The sequence below is a fragment of the Trachypithecus francoisi genome, unplaced genomic scaffold, assembly GCF_009764315.1.
Source record: "Trachypithecus francoisi isolate TF-2019V2 unplaced genomic scaffold, Tfra_2.0 Lachesis_group9, whole genome shotgun sequence".
NCBI classification, from domain to species: domain Eukaryota; kingdom Metazoa; phylum Chordata; class Mammalia; order Primates; family Cercopithecidae; genus Trachypithecus; species Trachypithecus francoisi.
Genome location: NW_022681474.1, coordinates 74138513 through 74154526, shown reverse-complemented (window position 1 = coordinate 74154526; position 16014 = coordinate 74138513). Strand labels below are relative to the sequence as shown.

Here is a 16014-nt window from a genome sequence, read left to right as displayed (position 1 = left end):
GACAAGTAAAATGTTTTGTTCTTTTATTTTCTCTTATAATATTGGCATGGACATTTCAAAGGTTTTATGTCTTTGTACGAAATCTTTGGAATCAATAGGAAGTACAGCAGTGACTTAACCAAACCTGTAATGCTACAGAGAAGACGCAGATTGGGTGTACTGTCCCCTTTGTATCCATTGGATACACCTTCTCCTGAGGGCGGGGGCACCGGAATGGTCATTGTGATTGGTTTATGGAATTTCCTTCTTCTTGGTTCCACAGTGACAATTGGGCTAAACGTTGCTTTGTTTCCAAGGATCTTTTTCACAATTTCATCTGGAACAGGCTGGGCCTAGAGACAGAGAAAGGACTTTAAATGAAAGTGACTTCCTCCCCGCTCCCCCAATCAGGAAGTTTACTTTTTAAGTGAGAAGGGAAAAACCAAAAACAGACAACCAAAAAAAACCCCATGTCTTTTTTAACCTTTCTTACTATTTTAGGAAAGCATGAGTAAACAAAACCAAACACTAGGACAGGAACTGGTCAGTCTGAGTATTTCCCCAGTAGAACACAGATAGCACTGGCCTGCAGGAAAGAGAGGGGATCCAGTCTCATGGCATACAAATTTCTTAGCCTAGTCCAGATTAAAGGACAATAAACGCTGATATTTTAAACCTATGCAGGACATTCAGTAAAACCTCATAAAGGCAACTCATATCCACATAAAAACTGAGGCTTTCAGAGTTAATAACAAAAAGGCATTCAAAATTTCAAAAGATTTCAATTCTAGTTGACTAAGCCTCTCTTCTACCATTTGGTTTCTTTTCTATTTGGTAAAATAACTTGATATGGGAGGCAGGTGAAGGGAGCTTCATACCCCTGAAATGTAAGGTGGTCTCATTAGGGCTAAGTACGTAATCAAGGTCATTTCAGGACTTCAGTGTGCTTGGCTCAAAACAGACAAACAAACAAAACCCAGTAACTCCATTGGGCAGGGGAGTCCAGCCCCATGAGAAGAACAGAACCTTTAAACTATTAATTACGATACTAATAACATCAATTAAGTTACTTTAGTTCATTTTCCTTATTCAGTAAGGAAAAAAAGAACTAAAGTCTAGCTGAAATAAATATAAGAAAAATCTTTTTTTCCCAAGATTTCCAGTCAACTTTCCAAACCAAATCAAGTTCCAATTGGTTTGGATAAAACCCAGTATTTATGATTTACTTCAATCAAATGAAAACACTAAAGCTTGCAGGCTTCACTCTAAGTGATTTTTATGATGTGGCGTATCATAAACCACGGCTTGGTATGTTGTTCCACATACTGAGACCAATAACCTATGATTGAAAACATTATTTTTCATCAGAAACCAACTGAGACTTTTAAACAGAACAACCCTAAAATATGTATCTTATTTAACAAGCCAGTAAGCTAACTTTATACTTGGTGCTTTTTATTTGAAATAAGTAAATGATTCCCCAAATTGCCTAATTAGCAGTATCATTAAGGATGAGTTAGAATAACTATTTCCAGAGCAAAACATGCACTCACATGCTCTCTGCACATACTGAGGGAAACAACTTTTTGTGAACATTACCTGGAGGCCCACTCGAATTCTTTTAGTTAGGGCACCCTCTGGGAAAGATGCTTGAACAAGGGGCACTGTGGTGCTGCTCAGAATGCCACCTTCAGGACCAATCTGGTTGCTTTCCTGCTTAATCCGTGAAACCACTGCAAAATACTGGGGGAAATCTTTCGTGATAATCCTGCAGATACGCTTTTTCCCTAACTCTTCTGGGCTATCAAGTTCTGAAAAGACAAATGAAAGAAAATGCCATGAGAATAAGCATATCTACAACATACCTTAAGTCAAAATGATGCTTATTTATTTATTTATTTATTTATTTTGAGACGGAGTTTCACTCTTGTTGCCCAGGCTAGAGTGCAATGGCATGATCTTGGCTCACCACAACTTCTGCCTCCCTGGTTCAAGCAATTCTCCTGCCTCAGCCTCCCGAGTAGCTGGGATTACAGGCATGCGCCTCCACGCCCAGCTAATTTTGTATTTTCAGTAGAGACAGGGTTTCTCCATGTTGTCCAGGATGGTCTTGAACTCCCAACTTCCGGTGACCTGCCTGCCTCGACCTCCCAAAGTGCTGGGATTACAGGCGTGAGCCACTGGGCCCGGACGATACATCATTTTAATAGTCAAAATCATTTATACTCCATAGCCTAAACAGTTTTTATGATACAGAGAAAATAGCAGTGACCATAAAATACTGGGTTTTGCAAAAATATTATAAAACTACTAATATAAGTATTTGTAGAAAATATTTTTACTGAGTGGGAACAAACATTTTCAAGAACTGACATTTTACCACCTGTGGATAAATTCCCAGTTTTCAAGAACAAGAGTGGGAATTTATAATACTTTGCCCCCAAGCTGCCAAAAGTAGAAATGAGTTAGGAAAAAAAAAAAGTGAGGCCTCATAAGAAAGTGAATAAGAGCTTAAGTATGCCTGAAAGCTCCAGAACGTCATTTAAAAACCTCTTTCAAATAGTTTAAAGTTATCCAAATGTTTAGCATCATCATCACCAATTTTTCGTGCCTACTGATGGCTCTCATGCATGGAACTCAACCTGTCCACACACGGATACATCTTCTTCCCTCCAGTTTACCTCCAAAACTACTTTCCTCCATAGTCCTAACTCTAGGAAGGGTTTACAGTCTACTCACTCCTTCACTCTAATAGTTATGACTCAGCTTCCTTCATACTTTACAAATGGTCAAAATCCAAGTCCAGTTGATTCTCTTTTGGACGTGGCTCACCCTCCTGTCACCTGGGTGTTCAGGCCTGTTTTAGCTTTGCCTAATTGCTAAGACCACCTCCCAACCAACTCACCTCTCTCACTCCTGTCTATCCCCCATAGTGCATCCAGATGTGTGTGTGCGTGTGTGTGTGGGTTTCAAAGCCAAATTTTATGCCTACTTCTGGTGGGCTTCATTGGAATAAATTAAAAATTTTTTCGAGACCATCCTGGCTAACACGGTGAAATCCCATCTCTACTAAAAAATACAAAAAATTAGTCGGGCGTGGTGGCATGCGCCTGTAGTCCCAGCTACTCGGGAGGCTGAGGCAGGAGAATGGTGTGAACCCAGGAGGCGGAGCTTGCAGTGAGCTGAGATCCAGTCACTGCACTCCAGCCTGGGCGGCAGAGCGAGACTCCATCTCCAAAAAAAAAAAAAAAATTTTTTTTATAGCATAAGTGTTTGAGATTAGCAAGAGTATTTTGAAAAAGTAGGTTTGTGAAGGAGAATTTATCTTATATGATATTAAAATTTACTCAGAAGTACCATAAACAGTTAAATACACACATTATAGAAATATAAGAATTTTACATAGAAATAGAAAAATAGGTTGGGGGACAATCATAGAGATTCAAGAAATAGATTCAAGTTTAAATATGTATACTGTATATATATAAATCCATATATATTTACTTTTATATATGTATTATGTATTTAAGTTATATTTAAATCAAGGTCATATATTTAAATTTCAAATAAGTGGGAGAAAGATGATTTATTTAAAAGATGGTATTTACATAATAGGAAATCTATTTGGAAAAACAAAGCTAAATCACATCTTATTGTATATAAATAAAAAATTCCATTTGCTTAGGAGACAACTATTTTTAAAAATTAAAATTTGGCCAGGCGTAGTGGCTCATGCCTGTAATCCCAGCACTTTGGAAGGCCGAGGCATATCACGACGTCAGGAGTTCAAGACCAGCCTGGTCAACAAGGGGAAACCCCATCTCTACTAAAAAGTACAAAATTTAGCTGGGTGTGGTGTCGTGCACCTGTAATCCCAGCTACTTGGGGGGCTAAAACAGAAGAATCACTTGAACCCGGGAGGCAAAAGTTGCAGTGAGCTGAGATCATGCCACTCACTCCATCCTGGGTGACAGAGTGAGACTCCATTTCAAAAAAAAAAAAAACTAAAATCTTACCAAAAAATTCAGGAAAATATGGTTCAGCTTTAGTTAAGGGAAACTTTCCTATACAAAACTGGAAACCCAGAAGCCTAAAAGCATAATATAAAAGGTAATATATTTGACTACATAAAAATGTAAAGATTTCCATGACAAAAAGAGTAAACTTTAAAAACAAAAAGTAGACTGGAAAAACAGCCACACCTGACAAATAAAAGATTAATATGCTCAATACCAAATGTATTAATAACAGGATAGCAGACAAGTCAATAGACAATAGCAAAATGTTATAAACAGGCAATTCACAGAAGCTGAAAAATGGTCAATAAAACATATTACAAGTTCAAACTGGATAATTTACATGGAAATGCCAATTATAATGAGACACTATCTCCCTCCACACCCACTTCTTGGATTAGCTAAAATGAAACACTAATAACATCTTGTTATCAGAGAAAAATTAAGGGAAACAAGTGCTTTCATTATGGCAGGTGGGTATGAATAGCAACAATCTTTTAACAGTGTAACCGGGCATCATCTATTCAAATTGAAAATGCACCTACCCTGGACCCAGCAATACCATTTACTGACATTTTTCTTTTTTTTTTTTTTCTTTTTTTTTTTTGAGACAGATCTCACCTTCTCGCCCAGGAGTGCAGTGGGCAGGATCTCGGCTCATTGCAACCTCTGCCTTCCCGGTTCTAATGATTCTCCTGCCTCAGCCTCCTGAATAGTTGGGATTACAGGCACATGCCACCACACCCGGCTAATTTTTGTATTTTTAGTAGAGACAGGGTTTCACCATGTTGGCCAGGCTTGGTCTCAAACTGTTGACCTCAGGTGATCCCCCGCCTTGGCCCTACAAAGTGTTGGGACTACAGGCGTGAGCCACAGCACTCAGCAGCATTGCTTATAAAGACTAAAGCCTGAAAGAACTTTCATCTTTATCAATAAGGGAATGGTTACATAATTAACAGTTTACCCATATTCTAGACATTCCTGCGGTTAGTAAACAGAATGATTCCAATTCATTCATTTACCAAGTTTCTACTGAGGGACCACCATGTAGAGCACTGATCTAATCACTGGAGATAGGGTAGAGGGGAAATTAAAGTCACTCTCACATGGAAATTTTATTCTAATAGGGGATAAAGAGGGGTAGGTACATCACTAAACAAATATGAAGACAACATAAATCAAGGTGAGGGAATAGAATGTGACCAGGGAGGGTGGGGGTGGGAGGAGAGGTTCTCATTTGAGCAGGATGATTTGAGATGTGACACTAGAGGGCAGACCTGGAGGGAGGGAGAAAGGGAGGGAGTCAGGCAGACAGTGAATGCCCTGTATAACCTGCAGAAATCGCTGTATACCTGAGCAAGATGCACAGCAATGTGCATGGGATGATCCTTTATAGGGGAAAATGTAATCTGCATTTTGTTTGTTTGTTTTTGTTTTTGAGATGGAGTCTCGCTCTGTGGCCAGGCTGGAGTGCAGTGGCACAATCTCGACTCACTGCAACCTCCACCTCCCAGGTTCAAGCGATTCTCCTGCCTCAGCCTCCCGAGTAGCTGGGACTACAGGTGCGCGACACCATGCCCAGCTAATTTTCGTATTTTTAGTAGAGACGGGGTTTCACCATGTTGGCCAGGATGGTCTTGATCTCTGACCTCATGATCCGCCTGCCTTGGACTCCCAAAGTGCTGGGATTACAGGTGCGAGCCACTGCGCTAGGCCATGTTTGTATATTTTCATAAGAAATATATAGAAGAAACATTCTAGGCTGTTAGCAATGGTTACCTCAGAGGAACAGGAAATGGAATTGGGGAGGGGAGATAAGAGGGTAGGGAACAAGGAGTATTACCCTTGGGTTGATATAGCTGCGCTTGTTTTACCTATTAACAAAATAAAGGGCCGGGCGCGGTGGCTCAAGCCTGTAATCCCAGCACTTTGGGAGGCCGAGACGGGCGGATCACGAGGTCAGGAGATCGAGACCATCCTGGCTAATACGGTGAAACCCCGTTTCTACTAAAAAATACAAAAAACTAGCCGGGCGACGAGGCGGGCGCCTGTAGTCCCAGCTACTCGGGAGGCTGAGACAGGAGAATGGCGTGAACCCGGGAGGCGGAGCTTGCAGTGAGCTGAGAGCCGGCCACTGCACTCCAGCCTGGGCGGCAGAGCAAGACTCCGTCTCAAAAAAAAAAAACAAACAAACAAAAACAAAAAACAAAAAAAACAAAATAAAGGAAAAAATTTCCCAAACTTTGGGGGATGGGGGGTTGTTTTTGCTGTTCATTACTCCTGTAGGCCTCTTTTCATACCTCAGATACATACTGCACGTGTCCCACTGTCCCTTCACTATTAACATTTCTGCCTCCTTTATCAGATTATGTGAGGCTGAGATTATGGCTTATTTCAAATAGAAATTTGTAGAATGACAAAATGAATGATTAGGTAATTGGATCAATACATCTTTTCATTTTATGGATCAACCACTATACTCTGAGATGGGAGGATCAAATTATCAACTAGGAGAGAAACAGGGTTCAACCCAGATTTTAAAAATGAGCCACCGACAGAACTTTTATTATCAAACATTGATTCCCCAAATGGAAGAATGACTATAGAACTATTTTCTTCTTTAATTAAAAATGGTAACTATTAGAAAAAAAGGAACTGGAATTTTACTCCTTTTTGCCTCCTCAAGTATGTTCTTCTCCTCTGTAAACCTAAACACTGAAATCCTAGTGTAGGAAAAGAAAAGAAAACAAAGAATTTTGTTTTGTTTTGTTTTGAGACAGAGTCTCTCTCTGTTGGCCAGGATGGAGTGCAGGGGCACCATCTCAGCTCACTGCAACCTCTGCCTCCCAGGCTCAAGCTTCTCCTACCTCAGCCTCCCAAGTAGCTGGGATTACAGGCGTGTGCCACCATACCGGGCTAATTTTTGTATTTTTAGTAGAGACGGGGTTTCACCATGTCGGCCAGGCTGGTCTCAAACTCCTGATCTCAGGCAATCCGCCTGCCTCAGCCTCCCAAAGTGCTGGGATTACAGGCGTGAACCACCGTGCCCAACCAGAATTTTTAAAAAAGAAAGTTTTCCTACAGAAAAACAGGAAAGAATCAGTCTGCTTAGGAGTTTTTACATTCTGGAGGAGTTTTTACCTATTCAATGTAACTGAAAGGAGATAAACGTTTTCCACAGAGAACAAATATAGTTCCCTTTCCATGATCGGGCTTACTTAAGAGTGGATTCCTCAAGTTCATAACTCATGTTGCAGCTGAGAAAGTTCTGATCATCTATTTAAATTGCTATACAACATATCATCATCGGCTAAGCAGATATTTTTTCACTTCAGCCACAAAGATGTCATTATGTTCTCCTTCAAAATGGCTCAGGACTCCTTATGGTGCTAGCAATTTAAGGAGACATGACCATGAAATTACATCCTTCAAATGGGGCAGATTTCCTAATTCTGCTTACAACAAACTGTGTATCCTGTGAGTATGAAATTTACTCGAGATCAGTCTAGACCCACCAGAGGAACTGAGGCATCTTTTGGGGAATGGCAGTATTGTACACTTCTTAGCTATTTTTGTGTGTGAGAGAGTTCTGGGTATATGTGCACACGTTTGTGAGGATTACAAGTAGAAAGAAACAGCTATAACACCCTTGAAAACGATGATAGCACTGAACTGAGAAGAACTGCCACTTTGTGTAATAGAGGTAGGCTGACCACAGTTAAGCTATACCTTGTCACCTTTGATTGCCACTTTGTGTATTAGAGGCAGGCTGACCACACTTAAGCTATACTCTATCACCTTTGATAAGGCATTAAAGCCACCCCAAATATAAAGTGAACATGTACATTTCAGATGCAGCAGACAAGTTGTAAGTGGAAACGCTCAGATTTCTAACTATATAAACAGAGAAGCTCCCAGGAGAAGCTGATCAGTACCCTCCACATTCAACTTCTGACACATTTTAGAATTTCCCAGCAGCTCGGGGACCCTCTGTCTTGTGTCCATTTTTTTCAAAGCTTTTAGCAATTCTTTTGACACCATTAAATTCTTTGACACCATGAAAATTTGACACCATTAAAATTGACCTTCAATGTACATTTTAACAGTATTTTGAAGATAAGCCCCGACTCAAAGACACAACTAATGTGGGAATTTCAGGCACAGCTGTAGGCAAGGGGGACATTTAGCATCTCCATGTACTATTCCTTAAATAGAATCACATACACTGCCTTCTTCAACACTCAGACTTCCAGGTGTCTACATGATGAAATGGAGAAACAGTATTCTATTTTTTTTTTTTTTTTTTTTTTTGAGACAGGGTCTTACTCACTCTGTTGCTTAGGATAGAGTACCGTGGCATGATCTCTGCACACTACAATTTCCACCTCCCGGGTTCAAGCAGTTCTTATGTCTCAGCCTCCCAAGTAGCTGGGATTACAGCCATGTGCTACCATTCCCAGCTAATTTTTGTATTTTTAGTAGAGATGAGGTTTCACAATGTTGGCCAAGCTGGTATTGAACTCCTGAGCTCAAGTGATGTGCCCGCCTTGGCTTCCCAAAGTGCTGGAATTACAGGCATGAGCCACCACGCCCAGCCCTCTCTGGTTTCTTATAACCAGGTTTCATCCTGTTTGTGTGCTTAAAATATTTATAAGTTTTTTTTTCCCTGAGAATAAAGGCCAAGAAAACTACAAAAATATACAAAAAGTATTACTTAAATATTGTTTTGTAAAGAAAGGCAAAATCTCTTAAAGGGCTGCAGTTGATGGCTAGGCTATGAAATTCTAGGATATTGCATAAGTTAAAAAAATAAATGACGTAGATAGTAGGTAAGCGTGAGAAGGCAAGGGTAAAGCCGTCAGTAATGTCACTACATAATCCTTAGGATCTGAAAATTACATGACCATTAATAGGATTAGCATTAATAAATATTATATGTAAATAAAACACTAGATAACATTTTAATGTGTTAATACATTCAACGTAAACACATTTTCCCCCTGTTTCTTGCTTTTAAAAAAGGAAGGTGAAATACAAAACAAAATATCCTTAGCTCAGTGCTGGAAAATAGAGAACTAAATCCCCAGACAGCTGGAAGGAGGCTCTAAGGGGGAAGGAGGCAAGGGCCCTCCACACTCAGCTAACTCTCACACCCTGACTGTGGCCGCATTGCTCGGCACCATTAGTACCTTCCCCTAAGGCTTCTGAGTCTAATAAAATTATTAGTGTGTTTTAAAAATTAGGTGTTCTTTTCACAAAAAGTGAAGTAGCCATAGTTAAACTATATTAAACTAAATGATGTTTGATATTGAGACCCGGCACACAGCAGGTGCTAAAGGAGCGTCCACTGAAGAAATCAACTAGGAATCAATAAGACTCAGACACTCTTCATATCAAACAACTGTATAGTTCTTTAAGTCTTGCTATAAAATATACGTAGTTGTAGAGACTGGTGATTGTTCTTTTACTTTATTATTTTATTTTATTAAGTATGAGGTTTCACTTTGTCACTCTGGCTGGAATGCAGTGGTATGATCATAGCTCACTCCAGCCTTGAACTCCTGGGCTCAAGCAATCCTCCCACTTCAGTCTCCTGAGTAGCTGACGCTACAGATGTACATCACCATGCCCTGCTAATTTCTAAACTTCTTTTGTAGAGACTGGCCCTTGCTATATTGCCCAGGCTGGTCTTGAACTCCCGGCCTCAAGCAATCCTCTGCCTCAACCTCTCAAAGTATTTGGATTACAGGTGTGAGCCACTGTGCCTGGCCTAGTTTTATTTTTATTTTAAAAAAAAAATGCATGTGAAAAAGTGGTTCTAATCTTCCTACTTTTTAATCCACAGTGAAATCTATTATGTCCATGTGTTTATAACTCAAATTACTGTTTACTTAATGAACATTTACACAAAATGAGTTTAACTTTCATGAGAATATAAAACTCCTTGTGGAAGTTTTGTATTACATATTTTAAAAGTATATCAGAGGCCAGGCGCAGTAGCTCATGCCTGTAATCCCAGCATTTTGGGAGGCCGGGATGGGTGGATCACCTGAGATCAGGAGTTCAAGACCAGACCATGTGGGCAACACATGGTGAAACCCTGTCTCTACTAAAAATACAAAAATTAGCCAGGTGTGTCGGCGGGTGCCTGTAATCCCAGCTATCGTGGGGCTGAGGCAGGAGAATCACTAGAACTTGGGAGGTGGAGGTCACAGTGAGCCAAGATCACGCCACTGCACTCCAGCCTGGGCGACAGAGCGAGACTCCGCCTCAAAAATAAATAAAGAAATAAAATAAGGTAAAAGTGTATCAGAGAAGTCAGATTTCCAGACAAATAGTAATAAAGCCTGATAATGTAAAAATGAACAGTGCCAATATTCTTTCTGGGACTGAACTTATATGTGTTTAGATTTTAAAACCGGTCCTTACTAATTAGGTCAAAGAAGCAGCAATATATTACCAAGAATCTTTGGTTTTGTCTCATCCTATACATCACAGAAAAAAGCTCAACAAGATAATCTGCGGCACAAATGCAGTGCCTCTATGACATTCACATCTGCAGAGTTCCTAGCTTCTAATGCGATGCTCTCCAACCTGGCCAGTTCGTAAGCAACAACCGTACTACATGTTAGTACCACAGATTGCTGGCCTCCTGATTAGGCAGACACAGGGTGAAACCTGCAAATCTGTTTTCACACTCTGTCCAAGTGACTTTTTGACACATTTTAAAAAGTAATGTCTTGGTAGACTCTCATCCTGTACTTTGTCTTAAAAATTCAGAACTCAAATTGTTAAAAACATGACAACAGGACCCTATAAAACATAAGAATGTTTAATATGAGAAGAGAAGCTTATTGGCAAAAATATTCATTACTTTTATGTGGTTTTGTTTTTTAAAAGGATATTCTAAGTAACTCCATAGCTACCGAATTAAGGGAGAAAATGGCATAAGTTGCTGTAAGGTAAACAATAGAACATAAACGTAAGAGCTTCTTACCTTTCAGGGTGATTCATAATGCCATAGACTATGAAAAGATCCTGAAATTCCTCTCTCCTCTATCTTTTTAAAATACTTACTAACATACAAAAAGAGGATTAAAGGGAAAAGAGAAGTGAGTTCTGAAACAGGCAGTTTTGGCCAGGAGGAAGACTGAACTTTACACTTACTGAAGGTCTATTTTGTGTCAGGCCAATAATCATTTGGCCCACGCAGCATTTTGGTAAAATAGGTGTCTGAAGTTCAGAGAGGTTAAGTGACTTGCCCAGATGGATTTAGCTCATCGGTTTTAGAGCTTAGAACCTAGGTCTAGGAAAGGGGCATTGGGAAGAGATGAAGTCACACAGACATGGACTTCAACCACTCTTGAACACAGTGTCTTTGCAGACTGCCTGACACATGAGTGGTGGTTGATAAATGGATGACTAATGAAGAGATTTGCAAGTGCCTTGGTGGAAAAGGTGACCTGACTTCTCATTGATCCATCTAAGCAGCAGGCCTGATTACAGAGCCACTAATGTTCTATAGCCTTCTTGCCTCATAGATAAATGATACATTTCTTAAGCACCTTGTAACTCAGTTTATTTATAAAAGGTGGGACAGCATTCTCTGTGACTGAGGTTTTGTTACAAACAATAAGAATCATAAAATGCTTTGTAAATATAAATGGTTATGGAGACCATAAACAATGAAGCATAAATAACATGACTGAAATCATGTTCTGACTAAATGGGTTACTCTAATGCTTTCAAATAACCATCTTGATTAGTTTTTGCCTCATTCAAAATTAGATTTCAAAGGCTATTTGTGACCTGGTCAGGTTGGGGTGTGAATAGTCCATGGAAGGAATACAAATGGCCTCAAGGTTTCCCAAAGGATGATTTCTGTATCAAGGTTAATTTCTAGTCAGGTGCATGCTTTGCTCAGTTCCTGTAAGAATGGGGTGTTTGATATTGAGAAGTGAAAAAATAAAGGATTTTTAGAATGTTAGATTTCAAAAAGCAAGTTATAGCATCTGTGGAAAGTCACTGTAGACAGGTGCACAGGGTTGAAATCTAGCTCTGTAGTCAGTGCACCTGGACCTTAGGCACGGTCCAGAACTTCTCTGAGCCATATGTTCCTCATCTATGTGATTAGGATAAGAAGTTTCCTCTGGGATGGATATGAAAATAAATGATAGAAAACCACCCAGCACAATTCTGTTCATATAATAACTTAGAAAAGGTATATATTCTTTTCAAGATCACATAGCTTTTGAGAGCAGCCAGAGGGCCAATCTGTAGCAGATCTAAGGGAATACACAATTTAGATTTTTAAAATAATTCTCTACAAAGTATAAATCTGAATTGCTATCATTTCCATTTCATTCCATTAAAAAAATCACCAACTACTGAAAATTGAATATCAAATAAGCTGGGAGAAATGAAGAAAATAAAAAAGAAATCTATAACATTCAACTCTAGTTGTAGAATAGGTAGACAACATAGCATTTGTAATAAATTCACTGAACTAGTTTAGAAAACTACAGGCATTTATCCCTTTGGAATTAAAGTTCGGCTCCATCAAAATATGCAACTTTCATAATAAGCTCACCTAAGATATTATAGGGAAAAATCCTCAAATGATATAACTTGATCCTTCTTCCTTGAAGTAAACATCATAGAGATCTTTTCAATTTTTTAAAAAATGTTTATTTTAAAATAATTATAAATTCATGGGGCATGGCAAAGATAATACGAAAGGCTCCATGCACCTTTTATAATTTTAGTGTTGAATTCATATTCTTATTCAATTCTGTCATCTGCTTTACATCTATTTGGGTCAGCATTATTTCACATCTTTATTCAGGGTAGAGACCCTCTTTGTTGTTTAGATTTGCATAGTGTAATAAGTGCTGATGATGCAGAATGTCTGGAAACAATGATATACCTGCTTGTTTTTCCCTCCAGTTTTAGCAATCTATTAATATAATTTCTGACAATCATATATTTTAAAGCTATTTTTAGAAGATTAATTTTTAATCATTATGTGCTTATATTACTTTAAAAATCAGGGAGAAACGTGACTATTTTTTGAACACTACCTTCAGTGTTGACGTTTAAGATTACTTGGTGCTCTGTGTGTAGAATGACTGTAACGTACCCCAGAGCCTTCCCCAGGCCCCAGACTTCCTCTCCCCATTTGGTGTAGCCTCTCCTCTTCCAGAAAGTTTTTCTCTCTGTATCCAGTATGGGTCACTGGATTATTGAGAAAAAGTGTCAGCAACAGGGGGGCATATGCCTGACACAAGTCATTATTTCTCATTCATTCAACAGACTATGATGAAGTGACAACTCTGTATCAAGAGTTGTTATATGATTGGACATAATGGCTGTCGACAAGTCAGAGCTGGTCTCTGCCCTCTTGGACTTTTGCAGTGCACCAAACAAGATATCAAAGCTCAAAGTTGCAGTTATGGTGCTGTGGGTGTATTTACCAGTTTGATCCGAGTCTGGGGTTTAGGGAGGGCTTCCTGGAAGAAGAGAAGTAGGGGATGTCTGGCCACGTTGGAATAATCTTCTAAGGTTTTCTTTCATGACTGCAGATTAAGAGACTTACATTTGCTTACTTTTCCACTGGTGCAAATAAAAACATGGTTTCAGGCAATTAGTCCCCATATGTCACTTTTTTCACCCCACTGTTTAAGCCATTACTGTTATATCTAAGGGGAAAATCAATTAATATGATTCTATCTTCAAAATCCAGGATCATAAATAATGTCTTAAACACTATGAATCAATGACCTCGCATGAGCAGCAAATACAGAACACACTAAACTCTAAAAGCTTAGACCTGCAGTTTCTGGCACATTGGTCTCTCTGTTCACATCAACACTAAAGGTAGCAGAGGCTCACGTCCAACCTCTTGGACCTGCTTCACTGCCCTCAGAGGGCTAAAAGCTCTACTGTGCCTGATATGGGGGGGGTGGGGGGCAGGATGGCTGATGTCATTATTTTGATCCACTAATGTTTCATAAAGACAGGTAATTTCTGGCAAATCCATATATACAAATGCATTAAAAACTTGCCCTTATTAATGCTCATTTGCTTTGGTCTAATTTTCATTTCTAAACTAGAATTTTTACTTCTATACTAGTTTGGGGGACTGTTCTGGTACAGTTTCCTTTCCTTTACAACATGATGGACATCATTCAATTGATTTAAAATGTCAGTTTATGGCAATAGGCTGAAAGTCAGTATTTTGCTATGTTTTTTTTTTTTTTTTTTTTTTTTTGCACCCCAGCCACAATCCTGATTTGGTTAAATTCCATCTTTAGTCTCTCCTTTGGAATTTTTCAAAACTGTTACTAGATTTCCCCAGCAGAGGGTACTGTGCACAACATAAAGCTACATATTTCACTTACCAGTGCTCAACTGCTACTACAATGACTTGACATTTTAAGATTACTATTGGTCTCATAGCAAAAACAATTAAATTATATAGAAATGAACCCAAGTGGCAACTTCTGAGAAGTCTGTTTCTAAGATATTGTTTATGTAGTCAGATAGTAAATTTACAAAATTTATTTTCTGTTACTTAGCAAGTATCAATTTCCCTTTCCTGTTTCTGTTTACAAGAAAATAGTGTAATTATTCAATCTAAAATGTATTATCTTAAAAACTTCATTTGCTCTCATTGGAAAGTTCAGCAATGACAAGAAAATATGTCCCTAGCATTGTAAAATTGTATGGGGGAACTTCAGCAACATTTTGTTCCAAGATAGTGATTGGGATTTTTAAATAATGGCATAATTCATACATACTCAAAGCCTTCTGTGTAATACTTAGGTAGCAACAATTTTTATGTTAAAACAAAATAGATATGTAAAACAAAGCATACACACTGTCCAGACAGGCACTGTCCAGTAAAAATATAATGTAAACTGGGTATATAATTTTAAATTTCCTATAGCCACACTAAAAAATAAAAATAAATAGGTGAAATTAATTTTTTATTTCTTTTTTAGAGATGAAGTCTACGTTGCCCAGGCTGAGTTCCTGAAATCTTGGCCTCAAGCAATCCTCCCACTTCAGCCTCCTGAGTCACTAGGATTACAGGCACGTTTTATTTAGATTAATATACCCAAAATATTACCATTTCAATGTGTAACCAATGTAAAAATTAAAAATGAGATACGTATTTGGAGAAGGGTACTCATCTTCATGTATCTGGCGTATTTTACGCTTGCAGCGTATTTCCATTTGTACTAGCTTTATTTCAAGTGCTCTGTTGCTCCATGGAGCTAATGGCTACTGTACGGAATAGGGCAGGACTAGAACATTTCTGGAGCTTTTGATTTGTAAATTAAGGACCTCTACAGGAGGAAGGACTTCTACCAGAAAATGCTCCCAGATCCAAGGTAACTGTAAACTACAAAACACCCTTTGGGGTCTGACTTTGGAGGTGTAATTTTGAACATGTTTAATTCAACTTTGTGAGTTTAATTAAAGTAAAGTTTTCATTAAACTTAAAAAGTGAATTCAGTTCAGTACATTATAATTTGGTGGGGGGAGTGGATGTTTTCTGTTTGCAGCATCTTTCTCTCTGCTGAGAAAACAAAAATTGACAAAGACTAGAACAAGATCTATGTCTGCTGCCAAAGTGAAAGGTTGTTCCTGTTGCATGATACCTTAGTGGTGATGGCAGGTTCTTCACACCCAGACCAACTGTCCTTTGTGTGATTCTAGCCTCTTCAATAGATCTTTGCTAACACACCTACTTCATTAGCAAAACCACTGATGTTTTAGTCCCTGGGCTTGCTGGCGATAAGGAGTAACTTTTAATTCCCCCTTATTTTGCAGCTACTGTTTTTCCTGAATATATGCCATGTTTTTTGTGTCATACAAAGAAACTAAGAGGTGCCTTCATTAGTAATGGAAAATTTAAATACTAGCTGACATATATGTGGCTCTTTTGTTCTACACAAAGCACTTTCACAGGCATCACTCATTTGAGAGCATACAGAGGCAAAGGAGCAGTGCA

The 16014-nt window shown here is 38.8% G+C and overlaps 1 protein-coding gene across 1 annotated transcript in view; it reads right to left on the bottom strand.

Moving 5' to 3' along the window:
* ANK3 (ankyrin 3) overlaps nt 1-16014 on the bottom strand; it is a 364088-nt gene that overhangs the window by 59650 nt on the left and 288424 nt on the right. Inside the window, 2 exon segments of the mRNA XM_033209412.1 lie at nt 125-332; nt 1579-1790. Coding sequence (XP_033065303.1) covers nt 125-332; nt 1579-1790 — 420 coding nt within the window.